Source organism: Cotesia glomerata, linkage group LG1 (assembly GCF_020080835.1).
Source record: "Cotesia glomerata isolate CgM1 linkage group LG1, MPM_Cglom_v2.3, whole genome shotgun sequence".
Lineage (NCBI taxonomy): Eukaryota > Metazoa > Arthropoda > Insecta > Hymenoptera > Braconidae > Cotesia > Cotesia glomerata.
The window spans coordinates 9,870,950-9,891,050 of NC_058158.1; the positions used below are offsets into that span (position 1 = coordinate 9,870,950).

Consider the following 20,101-nt stretch of genomic DNA (forward strand, 5'->3'; position numbering starts at 1 on the left):
TTTATGTGAATAAAATTTATTTTATACACGGAAAAAAGTAAACTGTTATAAATAACAGTCGATTTATAATAAGTAATGATCAACTGCTAAAAATTACCATTTCAAACAGTAAAATCGTGATTTTACTATTCACTTTATAATATTTACCATTTAAACGTTACAATTTACTCTTTACATGGAAGAAAATACTATTTCAAACAGTAATATTCGCTATGTAAATGTCTAAAATGTTGAAGTATAATAATTAAGAATTCAGAGTTCGATAATTATCATTTCGTACCTAAAAAATGAACTTATGATATGTAAAAAGTATAAAATAAAGTTAGTAAATTTCTAAAACAAGCAATGTCAATATTTACAAAGTATAATGGTAAATTTTAAACGCAACGCTAAAAATGAAACTGTAATTATTGACTTGCTTGGACTGGTAAAATGTATATTTTAAAAGTATAATTTTTACTGTTTCAAATGTTAAATTCTCCCAGAGTGAGACCTCCTTCTCTTTCATCTGAGTTCCCCTTCTCCTCATAATATCGACTTTATATTGAAATGGCAATTTTTACTGTTTGAAACTGTAATTTTTTAAGATGAAAGAGTCGTTATTTACTATAGTGACAGCTTTTATACTTTCTACATTAAGTTCTGTAATATTTATATTTTTGCCACCCTGATGTCCGCTTTACTGTTTGAAACTATAAAAAATTAACCGGAATCCGAGTGAATCTTACAGTTTACTTTTTTCCGTGTAGAAGAAAATATGGAAATTAAAAAATAAATTCTCTGTCTTGGAAACAAATATTAAATTATGAAAAGTCTAAAAAGATTAAAGCGTATGAATCTACACAGTCATACTGATATGAAGTCGGATATTTTCTAATTTCCTTTGGATTTTGTGGATCTGCAGGAGCAGCATATCTCTGTCGGAATAGCAAGTGAATTTGCATAGGAATCGGATTAACATTTGGATGGTTGAAGCCGCAGCTGGACTCCTCTAACTACAAAGCCAAAGCTAATGCCATAAAGCTCTATAACATTTGCCATTCAGTTCAGTTATACTTCAAAGTATGCGTGATAATTGGAAATCGATCATGCTGGATACCTTTCATGAGAAACATACTCATCCGTTCGTGAGATAGATATATGTGTACGATATCTAATCAGCCTGGAGAATTTATGGTGTTTGCTCTTTATTACAGTATCATTATACACAGTAAAGAATTTTGCGTCAAAAAATTTAGTGTTAAAAATGTTTATGTTAAATATTTAACACTTTTTTGTATTGATTTAACAGAATAATTGTTAAATTGACACATAAAAGTGTTAAATTTTTAACACAAAAATTTTTAACATTAAGTTTTTTGACGCAATGACGCAAAATTTTTTACTGTGTATGTCTTCTCCATTTATGATTAATTTTACTGACGTAAAATGTAATTGTAGTCAGTTATTTTATCTCAAGTAATTTTGCGATCAACTCGATTAGCCGGTATGAAAAAAGGGGCGGGAAAGAACGTAAGAGTATCATTTCAGAATATTGAAGGTTTGCTATCAGCGTGTATCAGTTAATTGGTAAATTAGATAAACGTTTCGAACTAAAAGCGTGGAATGTAATTGCTATTGACATTATGTTGAAAGTTTGTGGTACTGATAGATAATGGTCAACAAGCTATTTTATATTTTAGATCGAATGATAATTGCTAAATTCTGGGTTTCGATAATAAGCATTTACTTCTTAACAAATTGACCTCCTGACATTTTCGATAAAAATCGGTCATTAAATATCGCTAACTTGCAGAATTTTTTAACTAATGGAATTTATTAAATTTATAATGTAATTAATGATTGAGTGATTGGGTCCATACATTAATATTCTACTAGAATTAATGTCTTGATCTAGATCTGCGTACATTTATAATATTTACGTAGATAAAAATAAGTAAATTACGAAGATAATTAATGATTAGTGGAAATTACCCGTGTAAAAAAATTCTAATTTAAAATAAATTTAAGATTGAAATTCATATTTTGACACAAATTATTAGTTTTGAGATTAATTCTAATTTGAAATTGATTTGTAGATAGAAATTAGCACGCCTGTAGAACTTTCGATCCTGCTTTAGATTTTTAATAAAAATTTAAGAATATTTAGAATTAATTTTATATAGATAAAATATTCTTAAATCTTTATTAAAATTCTGAAGCAGGATCTAAAGTTCAACGTGCGTGCTAATTTTTATCTACATATCAACTTTAAATTTGAATTAATTTTAGAACTAATTCATATTTCTGTTTCATTTTGAATCAGATTTTTTTTTGCACGGATACTTTAGAAATATAAAAAGTATAAATTTTTCTGCACGATTTGTCTGTAAGTATGTCAATAGTCTGCCTTTTTCATAAAGCTATTGTATAAATTCTGTAATGGGTCTATAAAACTCTTATATGTTGACATTCTCGCCTGCGGGTCATAGGTCAATACCAGACCTCACGTCTTATATATTTATTTATACTACGTGGATAAAATATCATAACTTGGCATTTTCAAGGTTCTAAGAAGATTCTTCACCGAGATTAAAGTTATCAAAAATAAAAAAAGTTTAATAAAATTGCTAATATAGTTTATGGTATAATCTGATTCTTCCAGACTCGTTAAATTTTGGACTCGATCGTTTCAATAAAGTCAGTGATGCGTCCAAGTTTCAGTTAAACCCGATGTCAGTGCTGACACAGATAATCAAGTATATTGTTATTCAACACGCAACAATACTAAATCATTAAAGCAATATAATGTGTCACTTACAGGTGGAGGATCAATGGAGGTACAACTGTTACGATGTTGTTGGAATTTCGGCTGGTAGGGTTCTAACATCCTTATTTTTCCCCACCGGTTGAAGAATAGAGCGATGGCACCTACCCAAAGCAGCAGAACAAAGACTACAATAAGCGCTTCTTCTGCTCGCACCACTACAACTCCACCCGGTCGTGGATAACCTGCTTGAAAAATAAATGGATATACGTAATACAAATATATATGTTCATTTTTTATTTATTTAACTAAATTGTGCGAGAAAAATATTGACGTTTTTAAAGATATAAGCTCATCTTGATGTTATACTCATCAAAAGCTTTCATTTGAGTACCCACATGCATTTTGATATATTTTTCATATATACATATATATAATATATATAAATATATGAAAAATTGATGTGGGTACTCAAATGAAAGGTCTCAATGAGTGTAACATCGGGATGAGCTTATATATTTAAAAATAGCAATAGTTGACAAGATAGCAAGGTCATTTTTTAATTATGTTAAATTGCACTGTATTTTCTTAAATATTGACGTTTTTAAAGATATAAGCTCATCTTGATGTTACACTCATCAAGAGCTTTCATTTGAGTACCCACATGCATTTTGATATATTTTTCATATATACATATATATAATATATATAAATATATGAAAAATTGATGTCGGTACTCAAATGAAAGGTCTCGATAAGTGTAATGTCGGGGTGAGCTTATATCTTTAAAAATGTCAATAGTTCACAAGATACAAAGTCATTTCTTAATACGTTGAAAAAATACGACTTTATAATAATTCGTAAAAAAATCTTTTTCCTTTTATTTACAATAGAATAACAAAATTAAATTTTATATCAAAGCTAAAAATAGAAAAAAAATTAAATTCAACTCACTATTTTTTTTTCAATACTTTTATGGGAAAATTATAATAAATTGTTTTTTTTTTTATTATTTGTTTCTAAATATGACTTTAAAAATGAGATTCATCATGAGATAACATTTTTTTTTTCAGGGATAGAAATAAAAATTCTGACTGTTTATACACCAAATTTTTTCAGCTTTGTATTGAGATAATTAAAAACATTTATACTGAAAACTAACTATTGTTAAAATTTTAAGATTTATACTAGAATATCACTTTTATTATATGTCCATTACTATGAGCTTATAAAAAATTAATAGTCTGAAACATTAAAAACAAAAAACTAACTTCTACACATGAATGAACGCCAAGTTATAAAGTTCTTGTCATTAAATCCATATAATCTAGAGAATCATAAACGCTGAGTTTAATGTCAAGGAAATAATAGAATATAGTTATAGTTATTATGTTACAAACTTCATACTCTTAAATTCAAGTTAGTAAAATTATTTTGTAATTTTTCATAAAAAAATAACTGGATAACGTTTTACAAGGGTATTCATTTTTTAATTTAATATTTTTGATATGTCTGACGTTTATTAAAAGCACTAGAGAGACTTCGTGATTTATGATTTAATGAATCGAATTAAAGTTTCATTGAAAGTATTTATAGTTTTTTTTAGCTTAATTTTTTTTTTTTACCAGAGAGTTTAGTACCAGCCAGACATTATGTGTCAGACACAATAAATAAAGTCGGTAAAGGTAATGTTGAATCTATTAAGAATATAAAATTAGACACTCACGTCCTGGATAAGTGGAATTTATTTCGGCTGTAGAATCCAATTCCGAAGACATTGAGTCAACAAGGATGGCGGAATGCCTATCCTCTTTTCCATCCGGAGCTTCTTCCAGCTCCAATTCAATCTTTGTCACGTTTCCTAAAACAAAATAAATTAAAAGGGTCTATTGTATTATAATTCAAATTATAAAGTGAAATAATTGTAGAGATACATTTTTTTTTCCTTTCGAGAAAGATCTAATAAATTTGTCACTTTTATCACATCTAATCGGTTCGTGACAAAAGTGAGTTGTCAAAGGTTCGTGCCGGTAAAACTTTATCATAATATCTATAAATTATTAACAACTTACGTAAATTACACAGATAAATTATTTGGGATTAAAAATAAATTATTTATAATGCTCGTTAATTTAAATCTGAAAGATTGAACAGTGGTATTTATTTTTATCCATCGAGAATTTAAATCAGAGCGTTCCAATGAATATTAAATTATTTATATTTCCAAGACTAATTTTTTTATTGGATTTTAAAATTAAAAATAGACAGTTGAAAAATTTCGTACACAGAAAAAAAAATTTGCTTGAATCAAGTAAATAATTTTAAAGAACTTTATCTTCTTGATTTGAATAGAAAAATTCTTAAACTAAGAAATTTTTTTTACACTGATAGAAGGATTTATTAACTATTAATAATTTAATTTATTTGAAGACATTTATTTAATTTATTAAACTTTAATAAATATTTTTTAACATTAAATAAATATTTATTTGGGAGGAAAGTACATTTATCAATAGTTAATAAGTATTTATTAATAGTTAACAAATATTTATTAACAGTTAATAAATATTTTGTTGAGTGAATTTGTTTCGCTTGCAATGTCATATGATATGAAGATTGCTTATAAACAAAAATCATCTTTATAAATTATTTGCATTAACTATATTACATTATAATAACGTTTACTGTAAAATACCAAATTCTATCACAGCTCATAATTATTTTTTATATTTTTAAGTATTAAAAACGTTAATTTATTTAGTGAATTTAATTATTATCATGTATTCCAGCTGTAGGGTTATAAAAAGTGTCAAAGAAAATTGCTATTTTTGCTTTTTATTTTAAATAAATATTTGTTAACAGTTAACAAATATTCATTAACCATTTATAAATATTTATTAACAGTTAATAATTTGAACTTAATAAATTACTTATTAACTGTTAATAAATCGTATTTAATAAATAATTTATTAACTGAATAAATATTTATTAAATCCTATGATGTTAAAAAATCATTTATTAACAGTTAATAAAGTTTATTAAATATAAACAAATCTTTCTATCAGTGTAGCTTAAGTAAATTTTATTTGATTCAAGAATTTTTTGTCTTGATTCAAGACAGTGAAACTTCAAAATTATTTTTTTAGGATTTCTTAGCATTTAAGAAGATTTCTTTGTATTTAAAAAATACTTCTTAGTATTTAAGAAATATTTTTTAAATACTAAGGAATATTTTTAAATATTAAAAAATCCTTCTATCAGTGTTCAAAATAAATTTTTTTTCCGTGTAGGGTATTAATTAAATAAAACTAAACTCTGTCGATAAATAAATCAAATTGATCTGGAATTTAAAATCAAAACTTAAATCTCGAACGAATACTATTCAACAGCGCTCGGTCAGTTAATAATAGAAAGAGTATTTGTGTATCTTCCGCTACAAGATTTATGGGATTAAAAAAAAATAATCTAACTACTCTTACCATTTCCGGTCAGCTGAACCCTAATCGGTGTGATTGTAACATGCCGATGCCTCGTATGCCTTATGTCACCCTCCACAATGGGTTATTTTTACGAGTCTTATCCTACAATCCACAGAAAAATTTATTTTTACTAAAAACTAACAAGCGAATAGTTGTAATTTTAAATATACAATGAATATTAATACTAATATCAATATCAATGTTTAAATAATTTATAAAAAAGGAAAAATAAAGTCCATCCACACCAGGCAAACAATATTGACTGATTCTATCAAACGAACAACTATAAATATTTATGTGAGGCTATAAAAAGAAACTGTAAATGGTCTATGAAAAAAAAGGTATGATTGATTGATTGGAATTTTTTATTTGCCCGGAATTATTTTACGATACTCCGCTAGGATTGGACGAAAAATTTAATGGTTGAAGATATAAGCTGAATATTGCTAATAAAGTATCTTTGATGATTGAGTATACAGCCAGCGTGAGTATTTATATCCAGAGCTCTGACATAAGTCCTTATTGGATCGTTCAAGACTCGTAAAAAAATGCATGCAAGGGATAAAGCTCCGAAGAAGTGGGATAGATGAAAAATAAAGAGATAACACAAGAGAGATGTGAAGGCCACAGTGTTTGCCACACATATAATAACTATAACTTAATTCCGCGGTTCAAGATGATGAGGTAGCTACTACCACTGCATTGCTATTTTTATGAATCCCAGTTGAAGGTTTTTTTGCAATACGTTTGAGTAAACCGTTTAACCCCGTGGATTTTCTCCAGAGATAAAACTACAAAAGTTATTCGTGGATTTACATAATTCGAGGTTACACATTCGAGGAGCTCTCTTTAGGAGAATAAATGAAAAACTGGGTATTATGTATGGTGGAGATCATTTGGAGGTCCACGGAAAAAAGTAAACTGTAATAAATAATGGTCGATTTATAATAAGTAATGATCAACTGCTAAAAATTACCAATTCAAACAGTAAAATCGTGATTTAACTATTCACTTTATAATATTTACAATTTAAACGTTACAATTTACTCTTTACATGGAAGAAAATACTATTTCAAACAGGTATATTTGCTATGTAAATATCTAAAATGTTAAAGTATAATAATTAAGAGTTCAAACTTTGATATTTATCATTTCTTACCTAAAAGTAAAAAGTATAAAATAAAGTTAGTAAATTTCTAAAACAAGCAACGTCAATATTTACAAAGTAAAATGGTTAATTTTAAACGCAACGCTAAAAATCAAACTGTAATTATTGACTTGCTTGGACTGGTACAATATATATTTGAAGAGTAGAATTTTTACTGTTTCAAATGTTAAATTCTCCGAGTGTAAGCACGGAAAAAAGTAAACTGTAATAAATAACAGTCGATTTATAATAAGTAATGATCAACTGGTAAAAATTACCAGTTTAAACAGTAAAATCGTAATTTTAACAATCACTTTATAATATTTATCATTTAAATGCTACAATTTATTATTTACATGGAAGAAAATACTATTTCAAACAGTAATATTTGTTATGTGAAAGTCCAAAATGTTAAAGTATAATAATTAAGAATTTTGACTTTGATATTTATCATTTCGTACCTAAAAAATGATCTTATGATATGAAAAAAGTATAAAATAAAGTTAGTAAATTTCTAATACAAGCAATGTCAATATTTACAAAGTAAAATGGTACATTTTAAACACAACGCTAAAAATCAAACTGTAATTATTGACTTGCTTAGACTGGTAAAATGTATATTTTAAAAGTATAATTTTTACTGTTTCAAATGTTAGATTTTCCCAGAGTGAGACCTCCTTCTCTTTCATCTGAGTTCCCCTTCTCCTCATAATATCGACTTTATATTGAAATGGCAATTTTTACTGTTTGAAACTGTAATTTTTTAAGATGAAAGAGTCGTTATTTACTATAGTGACAGCTACTAATCACTTATTTTGGATAATAAATTATAAATTGTGGCTTTTATACTTTCTACATTAAGTTCTGTAATATTTATATTTTTGCCACTCCGATGTCCGCTTTACTGTTTGAAACTATAAAAATTAACCGGAATCCGAGTGAATATTACAGTTTACTTTTCTTCGTGTGTTAAATAAATGCTTATGAAGGGAAAAAATTGAAAAGTTGGTATTTTTATCTACCGTTTGTCTTCCTGTCAATAATATCGTCAAGAAGTGGGAATCAAATCCTTTCGCCTTTTAGTGAAGGATAAAAACTATGGAATTTATTGGTTAGATAACTCAAATGATTACTCCAGGGTTTTTGTATCATGTCCTACATATAAATTTAACGAACAAAATGGCATTTGAAATGATATTTGGTTTTTATTCCTAAAAATGATAATAAAAACTCAAGTGTGTAAGTCTGTATAAAATTCAGCCCTCAGGCGTTGTTTTGTTGAATTTCTTTCCCAATTTATTAGTTTTATTTGTTTTTTATGTCTTAGTTTCTCCGAATATTGATGTTCTCTCTCAATAAATATTTATTCTTCCAGAGTATGAGTTTATAAATATAACAATAAAGTGTATTTTATATAAAGTATATAAGAGTAGAGAGAGAAAAGCTAATGATTTACTCGCGTGTCTAAACAATCTCAGCTTGATTAGATCTTTATCATTACACACTTATCGATTAGAGTTTTATTTCTGAGCGTGCATAGATAAAAAATTTATCCAAGTAAGTTTTGGTGACAGTAATTTATTAAGAAGTTATTGGACTGTAAACATCGTCGGTATTTGTTATTTATAGGGTAGCGATTTATTCTCGTGAGATTAATTTTATATTTTATACGCAGTGTCATAAATTTCTACACTCAACGTTTTTTGGATAAAAAAAAAATCGAACATAAATTTAGTTGATTTTTAAGTTAAACATTAATGTAGAAAAATTTTAGTTTGTATAAAAAAAAATCTCTCGCTTATTTAAAAATATATTTTTAATTGAACAAACTAGATTTATATTCGAGAGAGCTTTTTTTTTTATTGCGCGGATAATTGTTATCGATTTACAATCTATGAATACAAATGACAACAATTATCCTTGAAAATAACTCCGTAATTCTACGATAAAATATTTTTTTTTTATTTTATACAATTAATTTTTTTTCGTAAGATTTTATCAGAAAAATACATCATGAAATTTAAAATCCCTTAAATAAAATCTTAATCATATTGGTCTCTTATTTATATATTTTTTTGGATTATTTATGAAATGTGTTTTATACACTGATAGAAGGATTTATTTTTATTAAAAAAATATTTGTTAATAGTTAACAAATCATTTATTAGAGACCATTTTTTAGTATCAAACAAATATTTCTTAGTATTTAAAATGATTTGTTTGTATTTAATAAATCAGATATTCATTTATTAAATATTAATAAATCTTTTTAAATACTAAGAAATATTTGTTAAGGACTAAAAAGTGGTCTCTAATAAATGATTTGTTAAATATTAACAAATATTTTTAACTATAAACAAATCCTTCTATCAGTGTATAAATTGATTTTTATCTTTTCAAAAAGCATAACGACGTTCTCATTAGCAAATTGCCTAACTCTATTTTAGAAAATCTTCCATTTGTATGAAAAAACAATTAGTTCAAAATTTATTCACTCTAAAAAACAATATAATATCTAATAGAAGTATATTTTAGTTTGGATCATTAAAATAATTAATAAATAGACTATTGCTACATCAAAATGTTAAAAAATTACCCTCTAAAAAATAAGGAGTTAGACCAATTGCTAATTAGAACGTCGATTTGAAAATAAAGGGATTTTTTTGTATAAATAAAATTTTTTATAAACAAAAACTCCTCATATTTTTGACCCAATACTTGCTTTACGCATGTATGATTTACAAATGTATATTTTCAATTTAGTATCAAAGAACTTTGATCTTTGAAAGACAAAATAAATTGGTGTACAATAAACAGATAAACAGTGAATGTATCTACGTTTGTTTGGATCTAAATTCGATTCTATATCCAAGCGTTACATCCCTTGAGAGTCGAAATTGTAGAATGAAGCCGCGAATAAGAAAAATAGAGCCCGGTAGATCAAAAGCATCAGAATGAAATGGAACAAAACGAAACGTGAAAGTAAACTTTTCGACAGTATTATCAAGACAGTCAAGACCATCTGTTATCGAAACATAAACTCGTAAAGCTACTAGATAAAAGTTTCCTCAGAAACGAATCTCCTTTTTTTTTGTACTTTTTAGTTGGCCTTTTTTTAAAGTTAACTAAACAAAGAAAAATACCTAACTCTATAAACATCAACTCGTAAATCATGTCAATCAATCGATAGAATGTTTATTTACATTTCACATTGTGAACTTCAGTAAATTTAGTTTGGAAATAAAAACAAAAACAAGTATATATTTTACTTTGAAAAAAAAAAGACTAATAAGAAAAGAAAGAAAATTAACCCAGAAAAATCTAATTTTTTGCTTAATTAGCTTCGGTAGTTTGAGATTAAATCGAAATACAAACCTGCCTTATCACACTTCAGGCAGTCGAGCTAAGCAAAAGTGAGACCATGGGTTATCATGTAGGTTAATATTTTAACAAGGGTACGCTTCAGGGTTTGTTTGATAAAGGATTAAATAAATAAAATTTATTTTTATGATATTTTTGTCAGAAATTAAATGTCTAAATTGACTATTAAGTATTTTGCACTTGTTTTTTAATTAACATACATAATTTATTAATTGATGAACGTGGAAATTTTAATTAATGCATACTGCAGTAAAATTTATATGGAAATATTGTATAAGTTATTTAAATTTTTCTCTTGTTTTTCATGCAAAATATTTCTTTAAGAGCATGTAGGACAGAGAATATTCAAATTTTGGACAAAATACTGAGACGCTTTTTGACCAAGTAATTTTTGAATAAAAAATCATTAAACTTGGCAGGAGTATGTTATTAATAGTTCTTCGTAAATTGATTCTTTTATTTTTAAATTTAATCATTGAAAAAAAATAACAAAATGATAAATTAATAGGTAGAGTTCGCGCGTAAAACTGCCTTATCTCCAAGCCCATCACATATTCAAGTAAATAAACTTTACTATAAGGAAATTACTAATAAACTTACAACCAATATAATCTTCGAGATTGATTAATTTTTTTGGTTAGTCCTATATTATAAAATAGATGAAAGTCTTGAAATTAGTCAAAGGTCGAAACTCGCAAAATTCGGGCCACGATTCATTATTGGTTAAAATTTAGGCGAATCACGCTATTCAAATTTCTAGTCTTTACTTTAGTTTAGATTACTTATAAGACAGAATTATTAAAATGTAGCTAGGTTTGGATAGAAAACTAATTATCAACAAAAAATTTCATTTACTATAGTAAATTAACTATAGTTTAATTTTTTTGAACAGTGTTTGGAGTATTGACAGTCAGCCTGATAACCTTCAGGACATTTTTATGTGTTTCAAATAAACAATCCGATATATTCAATTGGAATTTTTATCACTAGTCCAGACTGAATTACCGACAACAGACTATACTACATGCTCTTAATATTAATAAATACACAGAAAAAAATGTTTACTTGAGCCAAGAAAATATTTTTCTTCCTAATTATTTTCGTGAGCGAAAAAAAAATTTTTTAACACGAGAAATTTTACTTATTCCAACAAAATTAATTCTCTTGCTTTAAGAAATACGTATCTTGATGCAAGAAAATTTATTTAAGTCAAGAAAATCTTGTTGTTTTGAGAAAATTCAGCCTCGAAGCTCCAAAAAATTTAGTTCTTGATAGAAGTAAATTTTCTTGTCTTGAGAAAATTTCTCTCTTGCTCCAAAAAATTAAATATAAAGATAGAAGTAAATTTTCATTAATATTATTATTGATTAACATTTCAAATGGGTAGATCAAATAATATTTTATCATTTTTTTTCATTCAATATGTATAATTGCACGCTAAAATAATATAAAATGGGTATCAAATATTCAAGAGAAAAATTTCCTCAAGGTGAGAAAATTTTTTTCTTAGCTGAAGTAGATGGCGCTACTTCCCTAAATTATCTAAAAATCTTGATCAAATACAAAAATTTATTGTATCAAGTATTTATGATAGTTTGAATTAAGAAAAAATTACCACCAAGAATAGAAATTCAAGAATAATTTTTACTTCGGCTAACTTCGGTCTTCGTAAAGGTACCCGAAAATTTTCTTAAGCCAAGAATTTTGTTCTCGAGTTAATAAATTTTTCTTCCCGTGTAACTAAATTCGAAAAGTTATCTCAACTTTAAAATATTAACAATTTCCGAGCTTATACAAATATTTTTCTGTAATTTTTTATAAATTTATGACAAACAAGAAAAAAAAATTCAAATTAATGCAAACAAAATTAAAAGTTATAGATTAATTGTACACTGGAATACTAAATAAATAAGCATGCATAATGAGGAGAAATGAATCCGGACGATTGTACCCGCAGGATTCGCAATTTCACGAGTATAATTACATCGCAAATATCTGGTTGAGTTCCATGAATTTTAAAACAAACATTGCGTATATATTCAAAATCCAGGAGAATCATAACAATTATATACGACTTGTGACAAGTATTTGAAATTGAAATGAAATAAAATGCTTTTATCAACAACATTTAAATATTTGAATATTTAAATCATTAATTCTCAGACAATTATTGCAACTATGATGCAAAGCACACTTGTGGGCTGGATTTATTGTTTACAAGTACGAATAATTCGTTAAACATAATACACACTTGGCAATTAGTATGATTAACTACGGAGCACATTATAAGCGTAATGTCTGAGAGCTCTCGGATGCTATCACAGGAATATTCACCGAGCCCACAACAGAGGCCGAGGGAAAATAGATGATGGAGACAGCTTACATGTGGGTCCAGTACACAAACGTGCATTAGTTTGACCAACAACTGACTACGTTAACTTTGGCTGTGTCAACTTATATCCTAGAGTACTCGCTTTGTTGTGGCGAGTTCAATTTTAATAAATGCATGATTAAATATTCTATCATGTATTAGGTATTATATTATAAATATTGTGTGCTACTCCCAAAATGTTTCGAAATTTTCGATATTATAACATGTTTATATTTAACTCCAAAGTAATTTACGATAATTAGTAGCGTGAACATAAATATATCTTTATTTCGCGGAATTATTGAGGTTGTATTATGTTTTATTGCAAATATTTATCGTGGTATTTTAAATCAACATTTAATGCGCTACAATTTTGTCTCGATGATTTAATAATTATTTTACTAATTAATTTTACACGTCAATAAAAAACCGATGAACTTATTAGAGTTTTATTTTATTATTAAAATTTTATTTTAAAGTATTGTTATTTATTTTGTCTCTGATTTATTTAAAAATTTTAAAAATAACACCGGCACACAAAAATAGGTATGTTGTCTGTACTTGGGACGCGCCACATATATTCCCATGTAATTTGACCCGCTGAACCCGAATTTGAGGTCCGTTTGGCCCCTACACCCTAGGATTTTGAGAAAACTGTAAAAAACCGAAAAAAAACGGGAAAATTGGGGGTTTTGGTGATTGAAAAATTTTTTTAGATTCTAACTATGCATGATTTTCATGTATTTCGATCTGCTTTATACTTATCTGAAGTGTACTCAGACCAGCAGCCATTAAAAGTCTAAGTAAATCCCGAAAAACCCATGAAAATTGCGAAAAAAAACAAAAAATTCCCAATATTGTGATAAAAAAAAATGTATTGAGCTAAATATATGATGATTTTCATGTAGGTTTATCGACGACATATAAATCTCCAACTTTTATAACTCAGACGTCTCGAAAACATCAAACAAATGTGCAAAAAACCCCGAAAATTGGAAAAAAATCAAATGTAATATAATAAAAATCGAGTTATTATTCAAAATAAATAAAAAAAGTTATACCATTCGATGTGTAGTGCATAAAAAGTATTTCGTCCTAAGACTTAAAAAAAATTAATTTTTTCGGAAAATATCATCAAAACCCTTTGGATTTGAATTTTAATTCGTTCTCCGCTTATATCTCACCCTTTTATCTTCAAACGTCCTGCATAAAGGGTTTCTCTTTCGTTTCCTCTCTTCTTCGGGTAAATCTCTCTTCAGAGTCCAACAATGATCTGCCATCATATTTACATCCCACGTTCCTTGATATCGTTTTTCCATCACACTAATGTCTTGATGGAATCTCACCTTGCTCTTCACTAAAATCACCAAGATTTTCAGGAAAGTGTGAAAGATGAGAATGTAAATAGTGCAATTTTGTATTCATTAAGCAACCTAAAGTATTATAGTTGTATAACAACTCGTCAACTAAAGTTGCGTAGTTATCACTTTTCGTATTCCCTAAAATTGCTGTGATACTTCCTTAAAACTTCCCCAAGCTGCTCTCTCAATCTCGTTCATCTCATATTCAAGATTAGCATCCTGGAATAGAGTCCGAATTTGGGGTCCATCAAAAATTCCTTCTTTTAATTTAGCGTCACTTATAGCTGGAAATTTTTCGCCCAAGTACTTAAAACAGTTTCCATCTTTATCCAGAGCTTTGACAAATTGCTTCATAAGGCCAAGCTTGATATGAAGTGGGGGCAGCAAGTACTTGGAAGGATCAATTAGAGATTGTCGCGTAACATTGTGAGAACCAGGATTCAAATTTGTTCTTGTTGGCCATTCTTTTGAATGTAATGATTCTTTCGGTCTCGGCTATCCCACAAACATAAGAAGCAGGGGTACTTTGTGAACCCTGATTGTTGGCCTAGCAATATTGTTGCAATTTTCAGATCACCACAAACCTTCCATTGATGTTCTGAATAGTTTATTTTATCTAATACAACCTGTAAATTGTCATAAGTCTCCTTTAGTTTAGTCGAATGAGCTACTGGAATCGGTGCCAATAAGTTTCCATTATGAAGAAGCACAGCTTTAAGACTTCGCCTAGAGGAGTCAATAAAAAGCCTCCATTCTTCGTCTTTGTAAGTGTTTGGCTTCAACTCATCGATCAGTCCTTTTACATCTGAACAGTACACAAATGAATTTTCGCTGTCTTTTGTAAAATACTTCCGGAACTCTTTTTCCCTATCACGATAAAAATAAGCTGTTGTATTTTTAGCTAATAAATTTTTTTTCCTTAAAGCTGAGGCTAAATGTTCAGCTTTTACCTTAGATAGTCCTAAGTCTCGTACAAGGTCATTCAATTCAAGTTGATCGAAGACTTCAGGGTCTTTACTTCTAGGAACACCACTCGAGCATGTATTCTTCATCCTCAGAATGGATCTCTTCGGGTTCAGGATCGATTTCTTCAAAGTTATCTTCAACTTCCATCTCTTCATGTTCATTCACTGGTTCAGGAGCTGCAGGTTCTTCGACATTCAAAACTTTTTCTGCTGGCACAACTGATGTTACGTTGGCATATTGAATTTTATGTTTGGTTGTCGAAGAAAAACCTGAAACTTCCGTCGTGCAAAAATAGCAGTTTTTTTGACTCGTTGGTGCAGACCAAATCACAGGTTTTGAAAATTTCAAGCACTGTTTACTTTTCGTCTGCTCCCAACGAGTAAGCATCGTGTGACACCGATTGCAAAGTGAATGTGGTACCCAAGTTGCTTCCCAGTTCGTAATCTGGATACCGAAGCAGGTTTCGTAGACATTTTTCAATTTGTTTGAAAAAGATCTACGACTTTTCGTTACTAGCAATTCTCCACATATGTAACAGAAGCAATTGGAGTTTTTGTTACATATGTGAGAGACACTTCTTGTCATATTAAACGCTTCAGAAGCCAAGTCACCCACTAATGAAGAGCTGCAGTCACTTGATGACGACGCCTGCGAGCCTGCTTTCTCACTCTGACCAGACGCCGATACTGGGATTCCGGGTCCCTGCATCGTAAAACACTTATTACTTGTGCCTGCCATGACGGCATTCAAGCCGTTAACCCAGGGACTATGCCAGACGGTCCTGTTGCCCGCCGTCACCACGTGGAGGTGCCCTGGTTACAGGCACAAGCATTTAAGCAAGAAATCGATTCTGAGCCCAAAAGTTCCTAGAAGTGAAAACCCTGAAACATCAGCTTAAAGAAAAAAATTTATTAACTAAAAATACAACAGCTTATTTTTATCGTGATAGGGAAAAAAAAATCTGATAACATTTTTAAAACGGCGAAAATTCATTAGTGGACTGTTCAGATGTAAGAAGTTTGATTGATGAGTTAAAGCCGAACACTTTCAGGACGAGGAGTGAAAGTTTTTCATTGCTTTGTCTAAGCGAAGTCTCAAAGCACCGACTCCAGTAGCTCATTTGACCAAAAATCATTGAAAAGTTTGTGGTGATCTGAAAATTGCTACACTAGTTAAGCCAACAATCTGGTTCACAATATATCCCTTCTTGTATGTTTGTAGGATAGTCACGATCGGAAAATTCCCTACAGTAGAAAAGAACGGCCAACAAGAAAGAATTTGAATCATGGTTCTCACAACGTTATGCGAGAATCTCTCATTAATCCTTACAAGTACTTGCTGCCACCACTTTATATCAAGCTTGACCTTATGAAGCATTTTGTCAAAGCTCTCGATAAAATGGCAACTGTGTTAAGTACTTGGACGAAAAATTTCCAGCTACAAGTTACAATAAATTGAATGAAGGAATTTTTATGTACCCCAAATTCGGACTCACTCCAGTATGCTACTCTTGAGTATGAAATGCGCAAAATTGAGAGAGCAGCTTGGAGAAGTTTTAAGGAAGTATCTCAAAATTTTTTAGGGAATGTGAATACAAAATTGCACTATTTACAATCTCATCTTTCACACTTTCCTGAAAATCTTGGTAATTTCAGTGAAGAAAGAGAAGAAACATTCCATCAAAACATGAGTGGATGTCAATATGATGGTAGATCATTGTTGGACTCTGAAGAGAGATTTACCCGAAGAAGAGAGGAAACGAAAGAGAAACCCTTTATGCAGGACGTTTGAAGATAAAAGGGTGAGATATAAGCGGAGAACGAATTAAAATTCAAAACCAAAGGGTTTTGATGATATTTTCCGAAAAATTAATTTTTTTAAGTCTTAAGACGAAATACTTTTTTTTATGCACCACAGATCGAATGATATGATTTTTTTATTTATTTTGAATAATAACTCGATTTTTATTATATTACATTTGATTTTTTCCAATTTTCGGGGTTTTTGCACATTTGTTTGATGTTTTCGAGACGTCTGAGTTATAAAAGTTGGAGATTTATATGTCGTCGATAAACCTACATGAAAATCATCATATATTTAGCTCAATACATTTTTTTATCACAATATTGGGAATTTTTGTTTTTTTTCGCAATTTTCATGGGTTTTTCGGGATTTACTTAGACTTTTAATGGCTGCTGGTCTGAGTACACTTCAGATAAGTATAAAGCAGATCGAAATACATGAAAATCATGCATAGTTAGAATCTAAAAAATTTTTCAATCACCAAAACCCCCAATTTTCCCGTTTTTTTCGGTTTTTACAGTTTTCTCAAAATCCTAGGGTGTAGGGGCCAAACGGACCTCAAATTCGGGTTCAGCGGGTCAAATTACATGGGAATATATGTGGCGCGTCCCAAGTACAGACAACTTTTTTTTTGTGTGCCGGTGTAATTATTGTAAGTCAAATTTAATGACAAAATTTTAGTAAATTTAAAATTCCTTAAATAAATATTTTTAAATAATAACAAAAATTAGTGTTAGTAATTTTTATAAATTTCCTAGTTGGAAAATTTTAGTTTTTTATATAAAAAATTAAATATTTAATTCAAAATAATTACAAAAAAAAAAATATTGAACTTAAATAATAAGAAATAAAATTTAGTTAATTGTTTTTATAAATTTAGTTTTGAAAAAAATTTTTTTTCTGCACGTAAGCTTTATAATCCCCAAAAGAATATTTATGAAAACATAATCCCTGTTATCCATAACACTGTCAATCTTGAGTAACTTGCAGATATTTAATAATTACTTTATTAATCCACTCGACAAACTTTCCTCAAAGTTATCGACAAAGTCAATAAACTGAAACTTAATGTTTACTTGTAAAAGTTCTTGATAGTTTGTTGATACCTCAAGGCTATATCCTCGATATGATATTTATTGTATTAACTCGAATTAACTTTTAATCAATGGATGCGATCGACGTATATTCTCTTATATGATATGAAAACCTATACGCGTATTCAATGGCTATCAACGGGACTTCTAATCCTATATTACAAAGCTATCACTTACTTTCGTAAATTGTGTTTTCATACTACCCCGTTAAATGTCAAGGGACTGTTACCCAAATATTATATCATCTCAAAAAAAAAGTCTCCAGTCTAGACACTCCATTAATAATTACTATCGTCCATTTTTCTATATCTCCTATCTATAAATATTAAATCCCGCGATTAATTAACCAACGAGAAAAATTATTAAATGTACGAAAAGGTCATGCAATTACTTTATCGAAATATAAAACTATATATATTATATTAAAAGCTATACAAACAGGTTCGACATTTATGAAAAATCCTGCTTCAATGTAGTTTATTTTTATGATATCGATTAAATAAATAAGTTTACTTATAATTCAATATCTAATGTATCTTTACACTGCCATTATACACAGTATCGATTCATTTGAATGTGGATTTAAAAATTAACTTTAGTGTACTGTTAATTATTGATAATGATAAATATCATTATAAAATAAATAATAAAACAAGACATAAATATTGCAAGCAATAATTATTGGCTCGTTACTGTATTTTAGATTAGTTACTTAAACTCTAGACATAACAGGCGAAATATCGAAGCGTAACCTGAACTTTGAGGGTAGAAGGAAGTGCACTTTGGCATACATCCGGCATATGGAAGTCGTCTATCATCTTCACCGCTATAAGTAGTATGAGTATAGAGCAGAGAGCTTTCAAGCCACGAGAGCACCGAGCAAATGTTCCGAGTATCTACCTACATCTCTGTATATACCACATAGAATAAAGATACGTGCATCGGACAGCCGTACACTTTATATACATGCACTTAACTTCTAATACATACAACGTGTGATATTATGGCTGTACGGTTAACTCCTCACTGTTTAGTTAGGTACTGTATATTCCGTACTTTGTGCAATGTCTGTGTCTATAAATATGTATGTGGATATTTCATATGCATAATCTACGACTGAGTACATTTATTGTAATCCATTGTCTTATTTTTAGGTCTCAGCTTCATTTTTTTATCACACTGATGTAAGGATTTGTTAACTATTATTAATTTAATTTATTTGAAGACATTTATTTAATTTATTAAATTTTAATAAATATTTTGTAACATTCAATAAATATTTATTTGGGAGGAAAGTACATTTATTAATAGTTAATAAGTATTTATTAATAGTTAACAAATATTTATTAACAGTTAATAAATTGTTGAGTGAATTTGTTTCGCTTGCAATGTCTTATGATATGAAGATTGCTTATAAACAAAAATCATCTTTATAAATTATTTGCATTAATTATATTACATTTTAATAACGTTTATTGTAAAATAACAAATTCTATCACAGCTCATAATTATCTTTTATATTTTTAAATATTAAAAACGTTAATTTATTTAGTGAGTTTAATTATTATCATGTATTTCAGCTGTAGGGTTATAAAAAGTGTCGAAATAAAATTGCGATTTTTGCTTTTTATTTTAAATAAATATTTGTTAACAGTTAATAAATATTCATTAACCATTGATAAATATTTATTAACAGTTAATAAATTGTACTTAATAAATTACTTATTAACTGTTAATAAATATTTGTTAAATG

At 28.4% G+C, this 20,101-nt stretch overlaps 1 protein-coding gene across 3 annotated transcripts in view; it reads right to left on the reverse strand.

Moving 5' to 3' along the window:
• The window catches only part of LOC123261836, a 38,057-nt gene that overhangs the window by 14,319 nt on the left and 3,637 nt on the right, over window positions 1–20,101 (reverse strand). Inside the window, exons 2-4 of one of the 3 annotated variants that reach the window (XM_044723697.1) lie at window positions 6,226–6,327; window positions 4,473–4,607; window positions 2,801–2,991 (exon numbers count right to left, since the gene is read on the reverse strand). In XM_044723697.1, the coding sequence (XP_044579632.1) occupies window positions 2,801–2,991; window positions 4,473–4,524 (243 nt within the window). In that variant the 5' untranslated portion in view covers window positions 4,525–4,607; window positions 6,226–6,327. Of the gene's footprint in view, window positions 1–2,800; window positions 2,995–4,472; window positions 4,608–6,225; window positions 6,328–20,101 lie in introns of all 3 variants that reach the window. The other 2 variants (XM_044723677.1, XM_044723687.1) reach the window with 2 other exon arrangements.